This window comes from Zonotrichia leucophrys, chromosome 17, assembly GCF_028769735.1.
Source record: "Zonotrichia leucophrys gambelii isolate GWCS_2022_RI chromosome 17, RI_Zleu_2.0, whole genome shotgun sequence".
Lineage (NCBI taxonomy): Eukaryota > Metazoa > Chordata > Aves > Passeriformes > Passerellidae > Zonotrichia > Zonotrichia leucophrys.
Window position 1 is genome coordinate 236,575 of NC_088186.1, and position 26,274 is coordinate 262,848.

The 26,274-nt window shown below is 46.0% G+C and overlaps 1 protein-coding gene across 2 annotated transcripts in view; it reads right to left on the reverse strand.

The window, feature by feature from the left end:
* Positions 1–908: 908 nt before the first annotated feature.
* Positions 909–26,274, reverse strand: part of LMX1B (LIM homeobox transcription factor 1 beta) — a 123,145-nt gene continuing 97,779 nt past the window's right edge. Inside the window, exons 4-9 of one of the 2 annotated variants that reach the window (XM_064727481.1) lie at positions 13,288–13,520; positions 10,051–10,229; positions 9,615–9,692; positions 9,153–9,219; positions 8,174–8,335; positions 909–6,478 (exon numbers count right to left, since the gene is read on the reverse strand). In XM_064727481.1, coding sequence (XP_064583551.1) covers positions 6,321–6,478; positions 8,174–8,335; positions 9,153–9,219; positions 9,615–9,692; positions 10,051–10,229; positions 13,288–13,520 — 877 coding nt within the window. In that variant the 3' untranslated portion in view covers positions 909–6,320. The remainder of the gene's footprint in view (positions 6,479–8,173; positions 8,336–9,152; positions 9,220–9,614; positions 9,693–10,050; positions 10,230–13,287; positions 13,521–26,274) is intronic. The other variant, XM_064727482.1, reaches the window with a different exon arrangement.

Below are 26,274 nucleotides of genomic sequence, written 5' to 3' on the forward strand. Positions count from 1 at the left end.
GTGTGATGTGCAAACTGCAGAGGGACAGACCCGGCGCCAGCAGCCTGGCCCTGGGATGCACCGCTGGGCAGGGCCTGCTGGGGCTGGGGAACAGCCTGTTCCTCCAGGGCAACCCACCTGGCTGCACCAGGGCTACAGGGATGTGCTGAAGGGGCGTGGGAGACTGGAAATGGGGCTGTCCCATTTAGTGATACTAGCTTATCTGTAAAACTGCATGCTTTGATTTTTTATTAAACAATAGAAATTGTGATTTGATGTCCAAGACATAGAAAGGAAATGGCATGTTTCTGGACCTAAGGAATAGCAGTGAGTAACCAGACATGACCAGATCAAACCTCAGCTGAGGTTCCATGTTTTTGTTTACATGGTCCAAGAGACACCAGCAAGTATCTATAATTTTGAAAAATTTGTCATTACTAGATGGATTCTTTATAACCCATAGCTAATGCTTACACACTTTGTCTGCTTTGGCATGAGGCTGCCCTTGCATGTGCTGGGTCTCTGAAATCACCACGGAGCAGCTCCTCTGCCGGGGCTCGGCTGGGCTGGCTCCCCAGAGCCGGAGGAGCCAGGATGTGTGAAATTCTGTCACCATCCCTGCAGAATGGCTCTCAACCTTCAGAGGCCAAAAACCAGTGCAAAAGGGGCTCTGCCATCACCCTTGCGTGCCCCTCCACCAGGCAGCCTGGGCTCCAGCTGCACCACACTAAAGCCACCGAGGAGTGCCCAGCCACCCTGGGTTCCCCAGAGCACTGGGGCCAGCCCCAGGACACAGAGAGCACACTCTCAGTCTGCAAAAGCAAAGAAAGAACTGCACGCTGAGAGAAAGTCCTGCTTAGTTTACAGGTTGCTTTTATTTACAAATATACTGAAGTGTAATCTCTCTCTTATTTTTCTTTTTTTGTTTTTGTTTATACTCTGTGTGTGTGTGTGTGTGTGTGTGCGTGTACGTGCACATGCACGTGGGAAGGAACGTGATGCATGAGAAACATGGATCTTGGCTGCCAGCAATGGTGGCAGGAAAAAAATTGAAGTGAAATGAAAATTAAAAACACTAATAAATAATTTAATAATGACAAATAATTAAATAAAGAAAAAATTCCAATCTACATACATTATGGTGGTTTGTTTCCGACACGGAGGGAAAGGAGCAGCGAATCTACAGTGAAAGGAGCTGGTTAAGTATGAGAGAGCACAGTCATATTTTTTACAAGTTAAACAAATTGTAACAGACAGCTACAAAATACTACATTTCGATAACATAAATACAGAATATATAAATATACAAGTAATACAGCCATACACAGCTAAAAAATAGGGTGTTCACCTAAAAACAGAGTTCCCAATGCAAAGTATCTGGCAGCCCCTTCACAGCTGCTGCTGAACAGAGCCAGAGTGCACCAAGCCAAGGTGATGCAGGTGCAGCCAGCAGGAGGGAAGCAGCCGTCAGCGCAGTCGGATCGGCCTCAGAGAGGCAAGACTGTGTTGAAAGCCCACCAAAGCCAAAAGGCTTCGGGCGAGCAAATGCCCAAGCACGTCCCTAAGCAAGGAGCGCCGGTGCCTGGAGCGCTGGCCCTGGGGCTGCCCTGCGCCCCAGGCCGTGGCAGCGGCTCGGGAGGGACCTGCATGCTGGGGAGCAGCACTGGTCACACATTGGTGGGGTGGGCCGGGCGTGGGGCTGTGTGAAGCAGATCCGAAGCACTGAGACTCTGGGCACTGTGGCTCCAGCTCCCACGGCCGTGTTGGGCTTCAGCTGCCTCTGTCCTTTCACTGCTGTGACCCAGCTCCAGCCTGTGAGAATCCTTCCCTTCCTCGTGATTCTGCTGCTCATTTCTAGTGACTTTCAGAGAGAACCAGAGTTCTTATGACACGGTTCATAGACGTGCTCTTGTAAAGCCCAGCCTGCAGCATCCCAGCAGTGTCCCAGAGCTGGGTTCACTGGAGTGCCTGGGGCAGTGGCTTGGGATATACCTCTGGCCCTTAAGGAAAATGGAAGGGAGTCCTGAGCACAGTAGGAAGAGGGAAGTGGGTTCACATCATCTCTGGAAGGTTTGCTGGCAATGACCCTTCAAAGGACCTGGCAATGATCATCCGAGTTCTGCAGGGTGGATTAGAAAAATCCACTCAGCAGCAACTCTACGACTAACATGAGCCACATCTCAGGCATGCTTAGCTGCGACTGAGCCAAGTGATTGGATGGTTTTGATGACAGAGTTTAAAGAAGAAAAGGAGATCAAAATACCCAGGATGATGTTTCAATATAAGTGAGTGTAACCACCACCATTTATTTACAGCAACACAATTATCTTCAGTGCTGTGAGTGTGAAATGTCTCCGGCAGCCCCAGGGCTGCTGCTCAGGGCAGTGAAGAGCAGGGTCTGGAACAGCAGCACAGCCCGAGCCGTGCCCTGGCAGCCAGCCCCCCAAGGGAAGGTGCACCCAGCGCCCAGCTGGCACCCACACCAAAGGTGCTGCTGCACCCAGCGCCCAGCTGGCACCCACACCAGCAGCTCAGTCACTGCTCAGGGCGCTGGAACCCTCTGCCACCCTCACAGACCTGCAGCTGCACGAGAAGGACCTCTGAGCTCATAGCCAGCATATTCATTCTGATCTCACAATCATCTTTTTTATACATTATTAAGCACACTGAAACCTAATCAATCATCTTTTACTTAATTGCATCTTGTCACCACTTTAGCTGCACACTTATTCCTTGATTAGCCAAAACAATACGATGGAAATACTGTGAAGAGCTCACTTGATGCGTTTCTGTTAGAGAGGGGTTAATTTCCTAGGGAAAATGATCACTGTAAGGTGCATGTAATAAACTGCTGTCATGACCTCTGGCCTTTGAGCTCCCATATGTGCAATCATTGTTTGTGGTTTCCGTGGAAGTGCCAGATGCTAAGAATTTTTGGCAAGAGTTTATCAATTTGACTCAATGAAAGGTATTACTGTGATATGGCCCATTACACATTTTACTTTCACCTGATCAGGGACATTCCCTTGACAACAGAAGAGTAAAGCAGAAATCAAAGAGGTCAGAGGTTGCTGTATAATCTTTTACTGCAAGGTCCCAGGTTAAAACCACAATGATCACACTCCAGTAGGATAATTTATTCCACAAAAAGAAAGTGACATTTATTTTGCTTTAATGAACTTTGGCCTTTGCCAGCTATTGCAGGCCCACTGGAAATCCTTGCCTATGCATTCCTTCCCTGGACCAGCAGTGGCCCACCATGGCATGGAAAATGTTACACGTGCCAAGGGCCTGGATGTGTGCGTGTGTGTGGCTCCAAGGGTGGCAGAACGTGGGGCAACAAACAGCTAAGGCATCATCATACGACACACCAAGGGAGAGGAGAGAGTATGTACAAGCACGAAAAAAAAAAAGGTGGCAAACAGTCATCCAAAAAATCAGCAAAGAATTATATATACTTCAGCTATAAAATGGGATGTCTGATTTTTTCCTTGGAGATGGATTATTTTTCAACATCCATCCCAGATGCAGAGGTAGAGTTGGGACAAGGCAGTTCTCCAAACTGTAGGTTATATTATAGTTCTCATTTAAGTCCCTGTAAACACCAAAAATGCCATTTTGATCCTGCCAGTAATGAGATGTGAAGCAAGGCTGTGCTTGTGTGAGGAGTCTACAAACTGGTGCATCTGAGAGGCTTTTCTATGACTGTAAAGTAGCACAGCAGAGGGGAGAAGAGGGAAACGATGACTCCATTGAGGTTGGTGGTGACAAATGACATGTTTACATGTGCCATATGAAACCCGCTTGCTTCTGCCCTGCAAGCAGCGAGGATCACCTGAGTTCTTTATAGATGTTTGCTATCATGCAGAGAGAAAGGAAATTGTTATTTTGATACACAAAGAAGGGTAAAATACTTGAACAGGATGGGTAAGAAAAGAAAATCCTTTCCATTTCAAAATATATCCAGGGGCTCACAATGCTCAGTTGAAACCACATCCTTGCCAGAAAGCAGGGAACGGTCACTAGGCAAAGCATCTGGACACAACAAACCCACCTTCCTGGGGATGGCAGCAGTCAGGGACAGGGACAGGGACAGGGACAGGGACAGGGACAGGGACAGGGACAGGGACAGGAAGGACCCCTGGAACCCTTGCAGAGCCACCAGTCCCTTTCCCGACCGAGGCTGTGTGCGGGACACAGGGGCTCCGCACCTCAAGCAGTGGGAGGACGGTCCTTGGTCTGAGCTCTGCCCCCCTGCATGACATGCACACACTCAGGGGCACACACACAGACACACAGACACACAGACACAGACATACACATGGACACAGACACATGGACACACACAGACATACACATATACACACACGGGCACACGCGCACAGACACACACACACACACACACACAGAGCCTCATCCACGGTGCTCTCATCCTCTCCAGAGTGAGAACCTATGCACTTACACTGCAGATAACACCTGGCTTTCTCAAGAAACGTCCAACGTGCTCAGGGCACACTTCCATGCTGGGGGAATGGTATTTGTTCCCTTGCCCCATCCTGCTGCCCTTCCCAGGCGTGCCCCGAGCACCAGGAGGGTCTGTCTGCACCAGCTGCGCCCAGTGGGGCTCCCGCAGCCCTCCCCGAGGCTGCCGGGCCCGCAGCAGTGGGGCTGCTCCCTCCCTGCCTGCTGAGGCTGCGGGGGTCCTGCTCTGGCCCCCCTCCATGGCAGACCCACGCTCCCACAGAAGATGCCAAGCCCCACAGGGACACTGCCACGCTGGCCTGGTACCAGTCCTCAGCCTGGAGGAGTTAGATTAACGAAAGCTTTGGACTTGTTTTTCAGCTATTACGGTCAATATATTAAAGGTATTTATTTAAGAAAGTGCCTATCCTGCCAATCTTTCCCCATGAGCTCTATTTTGAACACACCCTATAATTACTGATATTACCCTGGCAAATATTCCCCATGAAGTTTTCTCTACTGAGAGCCATGACTGTACTTGTCTGCTTCTCCACATTATAATTATCACCAGGCAATATTTATAGCTATACTATTATTATTTATGATATTTTATGCCCTACAAAAATTTATATGACAAATGCTCAAACTTCAGCATCAGAGACAGACGCCAGCTGGGCCACCCCTTTGTCCTTGCGGAGCTCGCACTGCTCACTCAGCTGGCACCGCAGCCAGGGGTCCTGGCAGGCCCTGCCAAAATTTCAGCTCAACCTACCTGAACTTTCCATTGTCATTTCTTTCACAGTTTGCTGTTCCTGGCTGGTGCACATTTCAGGACTTCTGGTGTTTCAGGCTAGAACTGTGTATCCTTGATTCTTGCTGAGGCAAGGTAACTAAAGCAGTGCTTAATTATTCCAGATGAACAATAAAGAACAGCACATTTATGCCTCATGCAAAAGAAATAAACAGAACAGAATGAAAAACACTTCTTTGCCAGTCATGGTCTAGTCTTGAAATTTGGCACTGCAATACTTACAAACAAATGTAAATATTTTAATCTCACACTTCAGAAAAAAATTAAATAGATCTGTCTTGTAAGCACCTTTAGTTTTAATTATTTAAGATCAATACTAACCTAAATGCCTCTGCCCCTAACATGCATCTCCTCTCCAGGGTCATAGACCTTTCTTACTCTGAAATCACCGGCTTTTTCCACAAATACTGCTAACCAGTTTCCTCAGTATCATACGCATAAGGGCTATAAACTAATGAGCAGATCTAGGTTATGTAGAAAAAGTGTAGAAAGGAAACAAATGTTGAACGTCACATTTACATTAACTTCTCACAGTTCAAATGGAAATTTATCCACAACATAGTATGAATCATGCAGTAAGAAAAGGAGGAATCTCCAGTTTCTTTGATTTATTTGTCATATGGTTGACTGATGTCAGTATCAGTGGCTAAAAAAAAAGTTTAGACATCCAAAAGAAAGGAGAAGAGAGAGGAGGAAAAGGTCTAGCTTTCCACAAAATCCATTTCTTTTAAGATGATGAGCTCAAACCAAACCAGATCAAAGGCTGAGGACGAGCAGGTTCTTCTGTTCCTTCCGTGCTTGTCTCGTGGTCTGGCGCCAGCTGGGAATCAAGGGTATGGGACGGGTGGATGTGTTTTGTCTCTCTATATATGTATGTATGTAGGTATTAAAATATATGTACATACATACACATATATGCAAACAGAGACAGTCTTCCTAAAAAAATGCTCTTTGCAGTCCAGAGGCAGCAGAGTCACTGTGAAGGAAGAGCTGGGCAACATATGGCTGTAGAGTCTGCACTGGAAAAGTCACTGGCTACACGCACGCCGGCTGTTAGTTCTCGTTACTTTCATGAGGCGAAATAGGAGCTCTGCATAGAGTACAGCCTGTCAATGGGGTTTCCTACTCTAGCCTGCATGGAGTTAACTTCGGAAGAGGCAAGAAAACAGTCGCTCAAGCTAGTTAAAGAGGTATCACTGTCGATATCATGAAAAATGGAGTCGTTTCCTGCAAATGAAACGCACACGTTAGGCGGGACGCTGCGCAGCCGGGAGGACACAGCACGCACGGATGCTCGCGTGCTGCAGCGAGCGGAACACTCCTGCTCCCGTGCTCACATGCTAACACGCTCTGGCCACGAGGCTCTGACCCACAAGGAGGAGGGCTTGAAATCAACCCGCAGGGGTCGGCCGGCAGCAGTGCGCCCAAACCTGCCAGGGTTTAATTTCAATCTCAGTCAGCAGCACAAAACAGAGCCTTGGCTGACAGCAGGAGCAGACGGTGCTGGGGAGGAGCAGGTCCCCAGCTTCTCCACGGGCTCCAGCACTCATGGGAGCACCAGGACTGTCAAGAAAGGTGGAACCAGGGTGCCCATGACAGGGAGGCATGGTCTAAGAGCCATAATCATACTGGTCTTCATATACACACAAGGCAAAAGTTCTACCAGTGTGACAGGACCCAGGAAGAGACCTAGTTTCCCTGGCCTCAAGTGAGCTACAGCTGTAAAAATGCTCTCCTTCAGAAAATTCCACTCTTTTAGGGCTGGTCTGGAACAGCACCTTGTATTTCCCTTAGCAACTAAGTTTGGAGCTTACTTCAACACTGAAGGTACCAGAAAAAGCTCTAGCTCAAGTCCTAGGGGCTCTGCAAAAGTGTTAGTCTGGTTCTTTTTCCTCACACACTCATTTGAAAGGGCTTTGTGCAATCCCCTGCACCCCTTTTGGAGCACAGAACCTACTTCCCAAGGAGTTTCACTCAGAAAGCCAAGCAAATCAACAAAATCACAAGCCATCTAATGCTCGAGGGCACTTCGTATCTCCTCAGCTCCTTACAGGACCTCCCCAACTTCCTGGTGTGCACCATGGACTTGTCTCAGTGGCCAAAGTAATGACACAGACCCCAAGCAGATTCCTGTTGGCCTGTGCACGCTGTGCTGGGGCAGTGATGCGCATTGAGCCTCTACAGTGAAGTGCTCCTGGTCAGCAGAAGGGAGTCTGAAACAGGCCCCTGTGGGCTACCGCAAGGCCGAGGATCACAGTCTGAAAAATCCTCTGGCATTCTCTTTAAATGCCACACTGCAATTGTCCAGAGCCAATAATTGAGCTTTTAGTGCTTGTAATGCGTTTGATGTGGGGTCAAGCAATCGTGAAAGCAAACCGTCATCTTGATTTGGGACAGAGAATAAAACTATGCAGGAGAAATGTCCTGTGGTAACCCATCTCTTAGTAGCTCAAGAACTGTTCTTTAACAAATCCACGCATCCAATCTGAGTGGTCTTACAGGGCTGCTTATTCATTTTGTAATGAATAGATTACTTCTCTTTATTGAAGGCACTTTTTCCTCAAAGCTTCTAAGAAAAAAGGAAAAATTTGTGAGGGAGCTAGAATTTGGTACTGTTTATTTTTCAGTGTCTTGGACAGTGGTTTGAAAAAGTGGAACTTGGAGAGCTGATGTTACTTGCTTATTGTTTATCAAAATTATACTATGAAATAGTTCTGAAAGGCATTCAGAGCTTGAGATGAGCTCTGTTCTACCCCCTTATGTGTACAAGAAAATACACTCATAAAACTGACTGGTACAAATTCCCTGGTACAAATCCCAGAAAAAATATTCTAAAAGCGAGTAAAGCTGCTGCCCCTATGCAGTGTGATCCAGCACACGGACCCAGCTACTTGGGATGTGGCAGAATGAGGCATGCCTTACCATAGGGGTTCATGTGGTCGCCTGGCATTTGTGGAGGGGTAAGACCCTGCTGAAATGGGTCTGTGCCATAACTGCTTTGCTCCATTGCTACAATCTGCTGCTGTGGTGGTGCAAGTGGTGTGTAAGATGTCATCATCCCTTCCATTCGGTTGGACATTACTTCTGCAAAGCAAAGAGGAGGAACAGTTACTGCTGGGGAACAGGGCAGAATCAGTGGCAGCAATGAACCCTAGCAAATGCAGTCAGGGGTATCCTGTCAGTCAGAGAAACTTTCCAGATTTTGTCTGAGCGTAGAGCCCTGAGCAATGAGCTGAAAGACTTGCAATTTCTACATAATTTCTGGAGCTCCTAGGTCCTGGTCCTTATCCTCCCAAAGCCCACATACTCTGTCTGACAGAGCCCAGTTATTCTCTAACTCCTGCTGGTCCCAGTTTTTCTGCTCTGGGTAAAGTCGAGGATTGGAAGCTGCAGGGTCTCCACAGGAGCTGGAGACACTCAAGGGTACCCCGAGAGCAGCAGAGCAAGTTCCAGTTCCTGGGTGCAGCGCCTGCCCCAGGAAGGCACTCTGTGGATGGGCTCTCTGTGCCTTGGCTGGGGCAGTAACGCTGATGCCTGTGCAGATTGCCAGCTGAGCACTGTGCCCCTTTCTGCAGAAGAAAACAAACTGAGGGATCTGTCTGGAGCAAGCCTCCTGGAGATTTCCTCCAGTGCAGACACCTGCACGCGGCACATTCCTACTAGAAACGAGGTTACAGCTCCTGCATGAGCACCTCTGGGGTCTGATCCCACCAGGAGAACTCGGAGTAACCTGTCATGGGCACTCGGGCACACCTTTGTGTCCTTCCCCTGCTGATGGCACAGCTCGCCCACAGCCCTGCGTGCGCCCTGCGTGGCTGCACTGAAGCGTCATGTGGGAATGGCACTGACAGACAGCTGCAGATTCCTTCTCTCTCACTTTGCTTTCCCACAAATCCCCTACCTTGCCCTAGTCGCTGCGAGTTCTGCTGCTCCTGCTGCTGTTGGTGCCTTCGTGCTAGCTTTTTCATCTGAAAACGAGCAGAAGAACAGAACATTCTTGTAGCTCCAAATGCAACAATTTTGTTTCCTTACAAAACCCTCTGCAAACATCTTATCAGTTAACACAGACCATTTATGCTTATGCACACACTGTTGTGGGTTCAGTTTCAATTCTAAGCTTAAACACTTCAGTTTCCAGTTCAGATTTGCATGCAAAATTTACTCCCAACCCTGAATTGCTTTGAGCATATTAATTTAATGTCTGTGTTTGGAAGTTGCCTTTCCAGTGGATGTAGAGAGCAGAGCAGGCAGAACATGCAGAGCTCAGCTGTGGGATTTGTGCAGTGTGAGCAGCAGCCAGGGCAAGAGCCCATGTTGAGGCACAGCCTGCATTTGACTTTTGAGGATGGGACAAACAGCCTACCTTTGCTCTTTGGTTTTGAAACCAGACTTGGACGACTCGCACACTGAGCCCTGTTTCAGCTGCCAATGTTTCTCTGACCTGCAGGAGGAAATGTTTAATGATGCAATTTTTCATAAGTTAAAAAAAAAAAGCAACCTAAAAACCACTAATCAGTTTTGTTAAGAGGAATGTTTGTACTTAGAACAAAAATTGCATGTATGGAATTACTTTTAAAAATTCGTCATATTTTTGCATGGTGTTGTCAAGTTCTGCCCCAATGGCGCTACCAGTTCTGTAACTACTGAGCAGAGAGTGTGAGCTGAGGAAAATGACACCAAATTTACCCATAAAAGACTTGTGTGCAGAAAGAGTGCCCTGCTTTCCCCCGGGAAGGGGCAGGGCTGTCTGTGGCTGTGGCCTGGTGTCAGGGCTGGCCGGGCCCTGCTGGAGCTCCTACCTTTCTGCAGGGCTTAGAAGACACTTCAAAGGATGCCTTGAATGCTCGTCTCTGCTGTGTGGTAAGTATTGTCCTTGGTCGTTTAGGTCTTCTTGGGTCCTTCCCATCATCGCTTCCTTTTCCTTGGGTTACTTGGCCTTTGGTGGGCTTAACATCTCCGTCTTCATCATCACTTTTGACTGGTGAAAAAAGGATATATAATTGCACTTGTTCCACCAAGAAAACAGGATGTTTGAGAACTGCTCTTCAGTCAACAGGTTCAACTATTGTCCCATGGTTATTTGAATGCCTAAAGCAGCTGTGGGCAGGAAGAGACTCTCTCAGATCTGTGTGCTCTGCCTAAATCACATGCCACAAAAGCAAAAAAAGGTTTTCAATTTTTAATTGAGGTCCTGATCAGGGGATGGAAACTCGGAAAATGCTTCAGTATTTCCAGGAATTGGGCACAGGGACACTTTGTGCCTTTCCAGCACCTCTTGGTCCCATGTGTTCACCTGTCCCAATCTCAGCACCAGATAAACACCTTCACCTTCACAGCTGAACTTCAGCTTCTCCTGAAGCATTATCTGCCCGCACAGCTACAGCAGCAAAACAGCATAAAGCAAGTATCACACAAGTATCTCAAAGCCCATCTAACTCAATATAGCACAGATTCCAGTTATTGAATACTGTTTTGAATGTTTTGAAGCTCCAGCAATAATATTAAATATAATCTTTCCCATCTCATTTCTACTTTCCACAGAAAACATCAGTAATCTTCCTCTGTGCATTAAAATGTGTCTGTATGTACAAGCACAAACTTCTCTTTTTCAGTAAATGCATACAAGTATCTATGTGCTTGTGTAGACCAAAGAGATTATTTGTATTTTCTATAATTAAATTCTGAATACTCATACAATCTGGTGATATTACATGTGTTAGTATATTGTCCTGGGAAATCTCAAGCACAGTGGCAAAGGTTGATGGGTAAATACACATTTTGTTGAGAAAATCAACCTTTCAAGTGAGCATATTTTATTTGACCAGACTACTGATTTTTCTTCCAGAAAACACTATCACATTATTATAGGGACTTCAATATGAAGAAACACATGGAATTTTTTATATACTGAAAGACTGCATTTGGGGAATCAACAAATTAGACTTTAATTCATTTTAGGGTCTGATTATTATGCACCTAGCAGTCTAATTACCTTTTACTTTAATAAGCATCTTTGGCCTAATGATTAAAGGGAAGTTCAGTCATTTTAATAACCATGACATTATTAACTTTCCAGCATGCCATTTCTAAGGAAAGGTTTGTGAGGATTAATACTGCTCATTGGAGAGTTACTCTTGTGTCCAGTGGATAAATATTTGATTGAAGCAGGACACATTCTCAGCCAGGGCTTTGCAGATTGTGTGCTCTCACGCAGACCCCTGGGAGATCAGTGTTTTCACTGTGTTAGACAATGGGAGACAAACAACTTGTTTAATTTGTCAGCTTGTTTTTCAGGTTTGGGTTGGACTAACAGAGAATAATGAGGGAGAAAAAGCATCTCCAGGACTAAGAAACTCCCCTTTGTGCCGAAGGGAAATGAAATTGAAACCAAGACTGGTTTGTGCTACCGCGGTGGCAGATCACGAGTCAGCCTGGTCCCGAAGAGGAGCCCACCCTGCTCCAGGCTGGTGCCAAATGCAGCTGCCAGGAGCAGCTGTGTGAGTGAGGACAGCAGTGGGGACAGGAGCTGCTCAGGGGGCGAGGTGGGCACAGGCAGGGGCACAGGGGTGAGGTGGGCACAGGCAGGGGCACAGGGGCGAGGTGGGCACAGGCAGGGGCACAGGGGCGAGGTGGGCACAGGCAGGGGCACAGGGGGTGAGCTGGGCACAGGCAGGGGCACAGGGGGTCACTGCAGCTCAGGGGCGGTAGCTGATGGTCAAGGAGCTGTAGCACAGGCCCACATGCCTCAGGCCCTCTGAGGTGATTACAGCAGGCACTCAGGTCCTGCAAATGCAGATGCAAAAGCAGCCAAGGGGCCCTGGTCCAGCAGACCGCGGGTAGGTGGGAACAGCATGGGGAACCAGGAGACAGGATTTGTCAGTTGAGACAATTTGCAAAACAAGGCAAAACATGTCAGGTGGTAACTGGCTGGCAACAGGGTATGTGGCACAGGCCAGGGCGTGTGCAGTGGGCACAGGCATGGTTTGGCAGGGTGGTGGGCACAGGCGAGGTGGGCACAGCAGGCACAGGGTGAGGTGGGCACAGGCAGGGGCACAGGGGCGAGGTGGGCACAGGCAGGGGCACAGGGGGCGAGGTGGGCACAGGCAGGGGCACAGGGGGTCACTGCAGCTGCTGGGGCGCGGTATGCTGATGGTCAAGGAGCTGTCAGCACAGGCCCCACATGCCTCAGGCCCTCTGAGTTGTGATTTACTGAGCAGAGCACTCAAGGTCCTGCAAATGCAGCATGACAATAACCAAAGCACTGCTCCAAGAGTGGCCCTGGTCCCATGCAGACACCTTTGTCTTGGGGTATTCCTGGTGTGGAAATACAAATTTTAGCAATGTGGAGAATATGACTTTCAAATTAGAGATCAAGGATAATTTCTGATACCAGTTAAAATAGAGTAACACATTTTCCCATAAACCAGAGGCGAATATATCATTTGTACATGTAATGGAATGGTAACTGTTGATTTTCTTGGAAAACAACAGTGTGATTATAATGGCACAAACCCACATCTCAGTTACTTTCAGATTCTCTTCAGTAAGTCTGTGTTGCACTTGCAATCTTTTTTAAAGGTACTATTTGTAATTGGCAGAGAGATTCCTCTTGAAAATCATATTACTGCTCTGCCCATTTTCCTAGTTTAGTGCTGAAATTGTATGTGAAGAAGATCCTGTGAAAATTTTGTTAAGTGGATGGAAGAATGCCTACAGAGAACAGCATACTGATATCTTACTTGAGTGAGACCTTGGGTAGCTAGAGTCAGTCTGATTCATGCTTTATGATCTTACAGAAAAACACATTGATGAAAGCAAAAAAGATTTTGTCTTTTAGTAAGCAGGAGGTTAAGGAAGAGAGTCAGGTTAGGGAAAGCAGACTGCCAGTAGGAATGTTTTCAGCTGTGCCTGCAAATTTGCATAGGTGGCACATGCATACAGATGAAGTGGATGTGAAAATGGATGCACTTTTCTATACAAAAGCTCTACAGACCCATGCAGCTTTTCCAGTCAGAGCAGGTGTGGGAAAAGCTCACCTGAGTCTGAGTCGTCTGGGCTGACCGAGCTCAACAAGTCTTTCTCTTTCTCATAGTCACTTTTGCAGAGCAGCTGCCCTTCCTTGAGGACAAACTCGTCCCCCTTCCTCAGCTGGCGCTCGCAGACGCAGCAGCAGAAGCAGCTCAGGTGGTACACGCACTCCAGCGCGCGCATCACGAACTCCGTCGGCGCGATCTTCTCCATGCAGCCGCTGCACTTGGCAGCAAACAGCCTGCAAGGAGAGCAGCACGGTCAGGGGCAGCAGCAGATCACACCCTGCGCGGGTCTAAACCCAGCAATGTCCGCACGCATCGGCCTGGCTCACCCTTCTGCACACGGCAAGACCCGCGTCCTTAGGCTTGGAAATAGCATAGACATGCAATTTTTCCAAATCTCAATTCCTTTGGTCTTGAGATTCCCTAAATCACCTTTCCTGGACAAAGCCCACCAAGATCTGTCCTTATCTCAGTGGGTTTTTCCTTTTCAAAATGAGAAACAAAAGGGAGCTCCCAAAGTCAGATAATTGCTTAAACACAAGTGTATTTCAATTCACCTTTTAGAGGAAGGACCAGCTCATGCTTTGTTTTATGCAGGGTCTCTTGTTTCAGCACTTAAGCCCTGTTCTGAACAGACTTTCCATTTTTGGTATTCCCTGTCTCTAAGGAGGCTGATAAACACAGAAATGAGCATGAAAACTTTGTGCTTTTGCTGAGGCAAAGTCAGCACGTGTGCATACACACATGATTGTACACATGCAATCAATAAAGAGAGGAGTGAAATAACACAGCTTTCCTTTGGATGTTGAGTTATTCCAGAACAACCTGTCTCTGAAGGAAGTACTGTGCATTTTAAATGGTGTGAAACATCCTTTGGCAGAGATAGGCAGTGATACAATCTGTCAAATTACCAGTATAATCACAGACCCTAGAACACACACCGCATCCAGACTAGTTCTTATTAATGCTCTGTAAACCCTGTCTTTCATCCATCATTAATTTTCTAGGTTTAAGTTAGAATTATTTAGATTAATTTTATTTTGCTTTCCTAATGGCAACTGGGAATCTCCCTAAGTGAGATTTCAGAAACGGGCTGCCTCAAATAAAGACGGATTGCTGTTACATCCCTGTGTCACATGGTGCGCTGGTGATTTGAAATTCAGTGTCTTTTATGGCAATACATCACAGTGCAAGGTGCATGAACATTTACATTTCAGCAAGGAAATGAACACCACTGCACCAGTGTGCTCACAGAAAAAAAAAAAAATTAGATTCTGCCTTTTAGCGTGGGCTATGCTGACTTTTTTCTGTCATCAAAATTATAATTTTTCCCAAAAAAGGCAATTCTCTCTGATTTTAGAAGGCTAAGGCTGTGGTAGTTATTCATTCCTGCAGAGCCTCCATTTTGTCTGAGCTGGGAAGTGCAGGAAAATGGCAGTACAAGCCCTCGGCAAAGGGCTGGAGCCAGAGTGGGCAGGAGGGAAAAGCAAATGTCAGTATGGCTGCACACAGCATCCAGAAAATGGCCCAGAGACGGCAACTGGGGTGCTCCTGGCTGTCCCTGGAGTGACCCAGCGGGAGCCTGGCCAGCTCAGTGCACACCTTTGCACCACCAGAGCCGCCAGGGAACAGCCGTGCAAGGTGGACTGAGCCGCTCTTCTTCAGGCGTGTAATGAATTGAATTGATCCAAAGGAAACTGATGCCACCCAGGACCCTGGGCACTGCCATCAACAGGATGGCTTATTCCATACCCTCCGGTTGCTTTGCCTCCAAGGTTTTCCTTACAATGCTTTAGCCAGCAAATTCCTAACCAGAAAATATTTTTATCTCTGCACAATTTTACATCTGAAAGGATTAACACACAAAGAGGGGAGAAAAAAAAAAAAAAAAGGTGCACTACAATAGTTGTTTCTGTTCGACTGCTTAAACCCATTTGACTCATTTAACCAAGCCTGGCCTCTGTGTCCGAGGGGATGCCCTCAGGACGGGCACGCCTGGGAGAGACCTCAGCTGGTGCGAAGGCTCTGTCCCTGCATGTACCTGCACTCTGCAGGCACCGTCCCCGTTCCCTCCGGCCGCGGGGAGGGACGGGCTGGCCCCGGGGCGCCGCTCCCCGCAGCACCGGGAGGGACGGGCTGGTGCCGCTCCCCGCAGCACCGGGAGGGACGGGCTGTGCCGCTCCCCGCAGCACCGGGAAGGACGGCTGGTGCCGCTCCCCGGCCGCGGAGAGGGACGGGCTGGCCCCGGGGCGCCGCTCCCCGCAGCACCGGGGAGGGACGGGCTGGTGCCGCTCCCCGCAGCACCGGGGAAGGACGGGCTGGCCCCGGGGTGCCGCTCCCCGGCCCCGGGGAGGGACGGGCTGGTGCCGCTCCCCGCAGCACCGGAGCCCGGCCGGCCCGGGGAGCGCTCGCACACGGCCCCGGGGAGCCCGGCTGTCCTGGGCAGGTGCCCGCTCCCCTCTCCGGCCGGGCCGAACGCGGAGCCTCCCCCGGGGCTCTGGGGCAGGGCTGGCCCCGCTCGGGACGGGCTGCCGCTGCCTCCGGCTGTCCCCCAGCAAACCGCACAATGCGCCGCGTCCAGCCGCAGGGAAAACACAAATGCAACGCAGCTTACAGACAATTTCAAGAAGAAAAGCTGAGGAAAGCATAAATCCTCGGCGCCTCCCCTCGAACAGGGACACAGAGATAACCTCCTCGTGCCGTGGAGCCCGTTGTTTCCCTGACCCGCACCTTTGCTGTCACACTGCCTTAGTGTTTGTGTTTTTTCGTTCTCTTCAAAATAAATATATCTAATGGGAACAGAAAATACTTCGTGCTATTTACTGGCAACCGACTATTCCCGTAAAGATGGTGCTTTTGCAACAGCGCTTCCCAAGGCAGCCTTTTAGCTATAACGAATTACACTGTCATCAGTGTAGATTAACTCATTCAAATGAACATTAAATTGCCCTGACAATACTGCACGGACTTCATATCCTGAATTTAACTCTTGTCAAGAAAATTCCCTCCCCTGTACACTGGTACTCTGTATTATAACATGTATTCACACAAATACACTCACACACACACACACAGAGCAGCGTGTTGGGTTGAATTCTGAGATTATAAAATTTTCATTAAACCTATCTTATAGGGTGTTTATAGGTATTTTTTCAGCTTCCCAAGAGGAACACAAGGTTATGCACTCTTTTTGCACAAGGCAATCTCACAACAGGAAACTAATCTTGACAAATGACCAGACTTTGATAGCTGTGATCTAAACCACTGCTCGTTAGACTGTTCATTTTATAAACGAATGGTAATAAACCTGTTGGGAAGTGTAGGATAGCAGGAATACTTTACAGATCACCCCTTTACAGGTTTCAATCACAGCCATAAATTTCAAGGGGAGCACACAGATATTCTGTGCTGAGACAAAGACTCTGTCCCATACCAACCACATTTAAGGGAATTTTTATTTTTTGCTTTCTATACCTTTTAGAAATAATTTGTGTAACTCTGGCTTTTTACTCCCATGGCTGATTATCTCCAGCTCTCTTAAGCTAATGTCAAACCTCAAAATCCTTGGATGTGTTAAAGTATGTGGAGAGTGGAAATCAAATGCCTTTATTAGAAGCCGCAGGAAATCTCCGACTCCTAAGCACAACGAAAACATTCCAGAGAAAATCGTTCAAAGAGGACAAAGAAGAAAAGCAGAACAAGAAAACCTTGTTTTGAATCAATGATTGTGGAGTTTTATAAATAAATTCTGTTGCCTGGACAATTTTGAAAGACAACTCAATAGGTTTAGGAGTTTTTAAGTGTGTTTGCCTGTATGCCTGGAACACTTGGGGGACTCAGCCAAGCTAAAGCTCAGAACAATGGCCTGTCTGTCCATCAGAGTATTTACAATAAATGCTCTGAAGCAACTTTACAGTACTAGATAATCAAAAAGTCTTTACCAGCCAAAACTGTGTGAACTTACATTAATTTTGCATATGTATCGGGGCAATGCAAATGCTAAGACATGTCCTGACTTTAACCAGTAGATGAAAATGTTCACCAGCGGAAGAGGCCGTAAAGATTTTATTTGTTAGGATATCCCTGTGAAGGCAGGCCGAATCAGTAATCCTTAGAAACAACCACAGTTACATGATCCACTGTGCCTTCCTGCATGGCACAGCCATCTGGAGTGCAATACGGAGCCTGATTTATTATATCCCACACGGTTATCTCACAGTAAGTTTGACCCTGCTTTGCTCCTGAGAATCTCAGCTCTGCTGTTTACTCTCCTGGTGCCCTGACAACCCACCCTTTACCTTTCTGTGCCTCAGCCAGGTCCTTCATTTCCTCCTCTCTGTGGGCAAATAGATTTTAATTGTTTTATTATAACTAATTTAATCTGTGCTGAGAGATGTCCGTGTGCAGTGTGAAATTTGCCGTTCACATTAAGCGTGGTTCAAGAGGTTTGTTATACAGGACAAAGGTAGAAAAATCGACTAATTCAGTCAGGTTGTTTATTTACTGGGCCTCTGCCATGAAGCAGTAAATAGGAAGTTATTAAGCTGTGTTTGATGTATGCAAGAGGACAGATGCTGCTTCCTACCTATCAGAGACCTTCAGTCATTTCCCTTTCCATGTTATTCTGACTTTGTGTGTTGCAGCAACCGCAGCAGATACCTGGCTTTTCTTTATTTAATAAATATGCAAAGGTAGGGGTCACGGCTTTTGTAACTACTCTTGATGCAGTCTCTGTGTGTGACATTTTTCCTCTGCTGGGACATCCCTGCTGGCCTGCTCTGATGCTGGAAGTTTGCTCCACACTCCTGTGCTATGAAACAGGGTACAGCCAGAGTAAAATACAGCATGTTTTTCGCACAAGTGAGTCTTATTAAGAGAAGAAATTAAATTACTAATGAAAGATAGCTGTTCCTTGCTCTTTGGGATAAATTTTGATATTCTTTCTTTAGACGACGTAGGATTGGAAAAACAGTATGCATAGGGTTTTTCTAGCAGAGGACTTGAATATTTTTTGTAGTGTCTTACAGTTCACGGGTGCTTATAAAGTGGAAAAACGGTTGTTTGGTTGCACTCAGTTCAGAATACACAAAACATCCTGAGTGCAGTAAAGCAGAACAGGAATATTATAAATTTATTATTTTAAACCCCTCACCCCCTGAAAAATGAAATAATCCATTTAACATATTTTCCCTGCAGATGAAATAATTACATAGTTTATTAAAGCCAATTTCATAGCTGAAACTTCAGTATAAGAAAGATAATTCCCTTTCATCAAGTAGTAATAAAATGTGCAAAATTTTTAAATTTCTAGAAAAAAATCTGTAATATCTAGAGAGAAACTAAAACAAAGAAACCTTTTTATTCTTCAGTGAGAACTGAAGAAAATATTTATTAACCCTCTATCCACAGGTGCTGTAGTGTGAACACCAGCCACTGGCGAAAGCTTGTGTTAAATCTGCATTTCACAATGTGGATTTAGACTCACAAAGTACATATTGCCTATCTTGGTAATGAATGACTTTTTCTTCATGTAAATATTTTACCTGCATTTCTGTGAGGAGTGCTGTACTCCCCTGCCAAGACAAGCTGACGGCTAAAACAGCTATAAGGGACCACATATTGTGCCATGCCAAACCTTGCTGTGAAGATTTGGGGCTTTGACCACGGACAAGGTGAGAGCCACCAGCACCCACTGTCACTGTGCCCACCAGCAGCTCTGGGGTGGAACTGGGATGCTTAGACAAAAGCACAAAGACACACAGAATTTAAAGCTCACAGCCTAATGCAACTTGCTCAAGTGGGACCAGAATGACCTAAATAGTTACATCTCCCCTAACTATAAAGTACAACATAAAATGCAAAGTGCAGAGCAGTTCCTCGCTTTGAGCAGAATGTGACACAATGAATTCTTCTCTTTGCTTAATTTTCATCCCCTAATTGACCACTTTGTTCAACTGTCTTCCATCACTGCCATGCTGTTCTATTTTATAGCATTCTTCCATACAACACTTTGATGGAAAAATTTATGAAGAATAGAATTATTGCTGTTAGAAGGGAATTAAAACAATTTTTCATTTACAAAGTCACTGATATTGCTCTACTGTGCTCCACCTTTGGGAATCCAATTGCTCTTCTCAGCTACTCCCATTCCTCTTTATAGCACAGCAATTGCACTGTACAGATTATGGCTGCAATTTTCTCCTAATCTTTTCTGTAGAACAGAAACTGTTATAAAAGTTAAGGGCACCAATTGAGTTGATAAAGCTAGGGCTGCAATTAAGAAGACTTAATGAATTAACAAAATATGTGATTTTGTTAGAGTTATATTTCTAGGCAGTGCAAACATTTGTGAGATAACATTATTTTTGTCCATAAGTTTCAAAGAGGCTAAATGGGCTTCTGCTGCTGTGCTTTTTGCATTCTCCAAATCACACTGATGGGCTGTAAAACCATCGTATTTCTCAGGGCATTTGTGCTTCTGCCACAGCTCTACCTAGCTGGGGGGCGGTGGTCGCCAAAACAAAATGGGCAGTCCTTTTTTTCCCCTTTGGATTCTTACTCAGATATTTACACAAATTAAATTAAATCCAGCTCGATCTCCCTTTGTGCCCTCGCCAGGATCCAGTGGGTGAAGTGGCCTCTGGAGGGGCCCTGAGGAACAGGCTGGGATGCTGCTCCAGTCTCTGCTCTGCTTGTTCACTAAATGGCACACTGAATTTACATCACCAACAACACAGGGAAAATCTTCTAATGCAATTTTTATATGAGATTTCACCCTAAAGGCCCCATAAGCAGGGAAATTGTGCTGTTGTGATTCACTGGCCTGGTCTTCACTTTTACAGAAAAAAATAATCATGTCAAAGCAATTCAAATGTAATTTCTAAGTTATTTCTTGGCTGGCAAGAATGACTTAGAGAAAGAATTTACTCAAGGCTTTCCTCACAACTAAGAGCTTTGAAAGGAAGAAACGTTATTTGCCTGCATAAAACAAAATCACTTCCTGTGCCTGCTGCAGTGACGCTGGTGGAGAGCTTGTGCCCAAACTCATCAGCACAGCCAATTTAGCAACTGATTTGCAAGGGAAAGATACCTTAGTCCTGTGGTGTTAATGTCTTTGCAGTGGGGGGTCTATTGCCAGCTTCTCCAAACTCATCAACACAATCTATTATTAATACCCAGAAAGGCTTTATAGTATCTTTATAGCACAAGGCAATGAAAGCTCTGTGGTGTAATCTGTTATCTATATTGCAAAAACATGTGAAATAAAACAAAACATAGACACTTCATAAACAAAATGTTTCATCTATTATATCTCTCTGCCTCCCCTGTATATAAAGCAGTGGGGTGCAGGAAAGGCATTCAGAGAGATTTGCTGTTAGATGTAGCACAGGCTCCTTTTAAAATTCTATTTGTATTGTGACAAATTTTACACTGAATGAAGATTTCTGCTTCCTGCACTGAGACAGAAATGTTCGGCCATTTGCAAAATGGCTGTGCTCTGTCAGTGGAGCAAAGGGGGTGAGGTGTAAAATCCAGCTTCCACATGGTACAGGAAAACTCTTTGGCAGAGGGGTGGGCTGGCGGAGCCGCAGTGAGGGTCCAGGGCCAGGTGGAGCTGTGGGGGCATTGCCATGGCACCAGATAAGGAATTGGTCTCCAGTAAGCAGCACCAAAACCAAGTGCCCGCTGGAGGCAGTTATTTCTCTGGAAAGTGCTCAAGAACAGAATTTGAGCAAAGTTGGGTCTTTTCTTCTACTATTGATATGCATGACAAGATTTCACATGAAAAGCCCAGAATTACCCTACCTTTAGTCCCTAGGAACAGACACAGTTAGAGAGACCATTTAGCAGCAAATAAATAAACACAGTTTAAAACTCAAGAAGGTTTTGTTTCAAATAAACAGATTGTGGCAAAGGTGGAACTGAGAGGGAAGCATGAAGCAGTTTTGTATACTTGGTGCCTGTATGTTTACAATACAGTAAGAACAAAAAATGTCCTCAACATAGGGCTGTGTCTTATTTCCCAGATGCCTTTTTATGTTCTTTGCCGGTTGAAAATAAATTGTTCTTTTGTAGCGTTTGTCTTTTCAGTCCAACTGTCAGCTATTATTTTTCTATTTCCTCTTTTTGTCACTTTGCATTATTTTTGGTGCTGTAATTCCCATTTGTTCCCACTCCTATCTTCCTGTCTCCCATTGTTCCATTTTTTAATCCCCAGTTTTACTCTTCTCTGGCTCTTTTTTGGCCCATTCTCAGTAGGGTTTGAGAGAATACCCAGGCGTGACTCCCTGCTATAGCAACCACACCTCCCCAGGAAAGCCACAACAATCTCTTCGGGAGGAGGAAAGTCTTTCACAAGCTGGCAGCAAAAGTAAATCCTTCTTCAAGGAACAAGAAGGATTAGCAGGGAGCAGTGGGCTGCAGACTTAACCCTACCCTTCATTTCTTTAAAGCACCAGTCACTCAGAACCCTGCTGTGATGTACAATTAAACAGAACCCAAAAAAATCCTGAATGACACAAGAGCAGGATTGTGTAAAGGTTTAATTCCACTTTAATACCTTTCCAAGTTCAGAACTCAAAGATAGCAATTTAACCCAAGAATCCCCATCCGAGCATGAAAAGTTGCTGCTTGTCTTACAAAAGTTCCAGCTATATTCTGCTCTAAATCGTGCTCTTTTAGGCTGACCCTTAATGGATGAAATTTTTCTCCCCCAATCATCTCACATGAATCTCTTTATAGTCCTCCTTTCACAAACTTTGCCCTTCTGATAAAAACAAGAGACTCTTACTAGAAGCTCTAAAAAGGACCACTGAAAAAGGAAAAGGAACACTATAAAACCACAACACAAACCCCCAAAACTCAGGTAACTAAAGGTGTCTGCTGCCATGCCTAAGAATGGTAAGTTATTCTTGTAACATGAAGTGACTCTTATTTAGCTTATGTCAACTACTTACTATTAATATTAGCATGGAAAATAAATACTCCTCTTAATACAGTGTTTTTTGAAGACTTGAAGCATCTGAATCATCTTTTTTAAATTAAAGAACAGACGAGCCTGGTTGTTCTAGTATGGATGACTACTAAAGTTGCTCTATAAACTGAATTTTTAAGATTAGACATAGAACTATGAAGACCTCCTGGCTTCTGTAAGGCCAAATATGGTTGACAGACTAAGTCAGACTGAGTCCTAAGACTCAGCTATCAGCATCTGTGTTTGTATTTAGGCTTTAGTAAACTAGATGCTCTAAAGCCATACAAAGAGATTTATCAGCAAGCAGGGCCCTACAGCACGCCCAGGTCCTCCTCCTGCCTCGAACGTCTGCACAGGTTTTAAGTTATTCCAGCAGTCAAACATTTATAACACAGGACACTTCCACATGTGTGAAAATGAAATCCCATTAGACACCAACAACATTATTAGGCATGCAAAGAGGATTATTCCTTTAAGCTCACAAGACTGAAAGGTTTGTCTAAACATTTTATTAACTTTTTCAGATTTTTTTTAATTAAATGAAAAGTTGTAAGTAGGTCAAAGCTGAAATACTTAAATACTACTTAACTTTTGGTTAAGTATATGTATATATGCTATACACACACACACAGAGAAAAAATAAAGATGCCTGCTAGAGAAAAAGTGTACAAAATCCTCTCATATCTTATCAGCACATTCCTTTCTTTCAGCAAGAAAATTTGTATGGCTTAGAATTGTTCTAGAAAAGCACCAAAATGTTACATGGTGTTGCTTGGGGTTCCACATACGTTTTCAAAGATGAGATGCCTTGTTGAATATCTGGTTGAAAAGAAATTCTGCTCTGATTGTACTGTCCTTTTTACAGATCTGACAAAGCCCTTTTTCTCAAAACACAGTATTTGCCGAAATGCATTGAAATTTGCTCATCAAGAGCTCTGATGTTCTTAAGATCATCTGTTAAAGAAGAACAAGGGAGTAGAAGCTGTGTCAGCTTTTTCTTCAAGTAGGTGAGATGCAAAACTCCTTGGGGAGCATCAGGAACAGGACTGGGTCCCCATTCACGGGGAAGATGACTTTAGAACCGACCAGCTCCATCGGCAGCTTGGTCCTGCGTTTCGGCAGGTGAGGGCAGTTCCCAGTATCTCAGTTTGTCACTGCGAGGAAGGCAATTCTCTCTTTGGATCTCACACTCGTGCCAAGGCCAGAGCAGAGGGCAGCGCACGCCTGTCCGCGCTGGGCACAGCCCGGTGTGGCGCTCACAGCCAGGGCTGACCCGCGCACTGCTCTTGTCACCTCACTGACAATAGGCGTTAAAATATTTCAGATTTGCTTCTAGCACTGCGTGGAGCAGGCAGGAAATGTAGAAGCTTGGGTGTACAAGTTAATGAAATATGGTTGGGTGAACATAAGCTCTTAATTTAGACAATAACAGTTACCGCCACAGTGTCTTTGTGTCCGCTTTATGAAAGTCATAAACTCTGCAAAGAAAAGCAGGAGCTATTTCACCCTGATGGTCTTTGACTCCCTCTCACTACCTGCTGGCACAGTTAGAAAGTATCAACTGTCTTTGAACAGATTAGGACCAAGTTAAAGTGTGACAACATCTTAAGCTTTCTCCGCATGTTGCCAATGATTTCCAACTAAAGATGTTACCCTCATCACTTCTGCCACAATGATAAGAATCTATAGCCGGCTCGCTTGAGGAGATAAAGGCAGTTTAGCAGGAAGTATAAAGTACTCCAACTTGCTACGCTAAGTGGCTGGCTGTCCCAAGCTAGCTGAATTTTTCCTCTACAAAGCACAAAATCCTTATCATTAGGGACTTAAGCTGCTTTTTATTTTGAGACAAAAAGAATACTGTTTATTGGCATCCAACTCAAACCAGCTGTAAACAGTTGCTTTGATGAAGAAGCAGCTACAACTTCGGCGTGCCCGAAGGCACAAACCCACCGAATGCCAATCATTAAAGGAAGAATGTAAGGTGTATATAGGGTCAAAAGAAGGCCAAGGGACATTTGCAACCTCAGGGGTCTCGGATAGCTGGCTTTGCCTTTAGAACCAGTGGAGGAATTGAAGCTGTTGTGCTGTGTGACCTCTATCTCCAGAGGCAGCTCTGGGCTCTCGGAGCAGCAGCACACCTGCAGTTAACCCTAACCCTAACCCTTTTCTCCCCAGCACGACCGGGGGAGCCACGCCGTGAGCTTTGGTTTGGCAGAGCTGAGCGGCTCCAGGATGCTGCTCCTCATGGCACCCATGCAGGAGGCTCTGGTAGCAGCAGTCCTGCCAGGGTCCATAGACATTTGAATCACTGATGTACAGGTAATTTTAATTCTTCTTGTGACTTCTTTCATCTAGAAACACTTTACTGGTTGCAACATCTATTTAAATTAATATGCCCCACCAACAATTTTGGTCACAGCCAAACCAATGTGGACCCTTACAAAGTTAAGTGCCAGCTGCTCCAGGCAGCCCAGGGGATGGGCTGGCATCTGCTGCTGGCCCTCCTGCCATTCTTCTTCCTCCTCGCCCCTCTGCCTCGTAGACACTGATGCCTCTCAGTTGTTCCAGGCTCCCTCCCACTCCCCACCCCTAGCACAGCATCAAATCTTCCCCAGAAAGAGCAGCAGCACAGAGGGTTCCAGCATGGAAGGGCGGTGCTGGCTGGTGGGCATGGGGTTCCTGGTCCTTTATAAGATCAGAGTGGCTTTCCAGTGGGAATTCAAATGAGTGAACTCAGCTACCAGGCTGCACATGCAAACCAGCTCTCACTTGTGCCACATGAGCTGGGATGTTTTATAGGAGCATGTTGCTCCTGTACAAGGCTCTGGTGCCACCAGAGATGGGGCTCCTCCAGGCACAGGCTCAGCAGCTCCTCCTCCTCCCAGTGCGGAGAGGATTCACACCAGCATTACCAGTTCCTCTGGCAGAAACAGGGTGCATCTCCCTGCCCTCATCCTCACCCACACCACAGACAGATACCTTGGGATCCTGACGACTTGGATACCAGGCTCCTGACGGCTTGGCAGCCTCTCCCTGGCCAAATCTGTGCCCAGCACCCCGCACACCTGCTGCCCCCTGGCACAGCCAGGCTGTCCCTGCTGCCCCCTGGCACAGCCAGGCTGTCCCTGCTGCCCCCTGGCACAGCCAGGCTGTCCCTGCTGCCCCCTGGGTGTGCCAGGCTGTCCCTGCTGCCCCCTGGCACAGCCAGGCTGTCCCTGCTGCCCCCTGGGTGTGCCAGGCTGTCCCTGCTGCCCCTGGCACAGCCAGGCTGTCCCTGCTCACCCACCACATCTGGGTGACATCTCCAGCCCGTGCTGGTCCCTGCCTGGCATCAGCTCCCACCATCCATGCAATGCAGCAGCTCCTCCCAAGTACTCCAACGTAACTGGAATTGCAGGTATTATTTTGGGCTCACATGACAGGAAAAAGGCAGTAGAAGGTTTGCAGTGCTGTTAGATTATACAACATTACAAACGTAATACGAAAAGAATAACTCTTTCTAATTTATTCTGTTAAGAAATTTTCCTATATAAAACCCCGGATTTTTTTTTTTTTTTTTTTAAGAGACAGTGGTTCATCTTTATTGTCACATTGATATCTTTATAAACTTACTCTAGTGATCTACAGGAAAAGCAAACCAGACAGTTCTGTATTTATGGGCATATTTTAAAAGCCTCTTATATTTAACAACTGCATTTAGCTGTGTTAACTGTGAGTTGCAGTAATAAAGGCTCTGCACACTTCGATGCTAAATTAAAAAAAGTTCTGCTGTTCAATAATACATAGATGCTGTTTTTTTTCATTACTCTTTAATATCATTTCCATTTAGTTTATAAATAATTGTAGCTAGCTAATGAAACGAAATAAAACCTGCCTCCAACCCATTCCCTAGAGCAAACTAAACTCCTCTTTTTAAAGCTTCTTAATCACCGCCCAGTTCTTACAAAATTAGCATAGTAATGGGCTTTAAATTGAGCCTCTTTGTTTTTTAATTAAGCTCCCAGCAGGTAAAAATA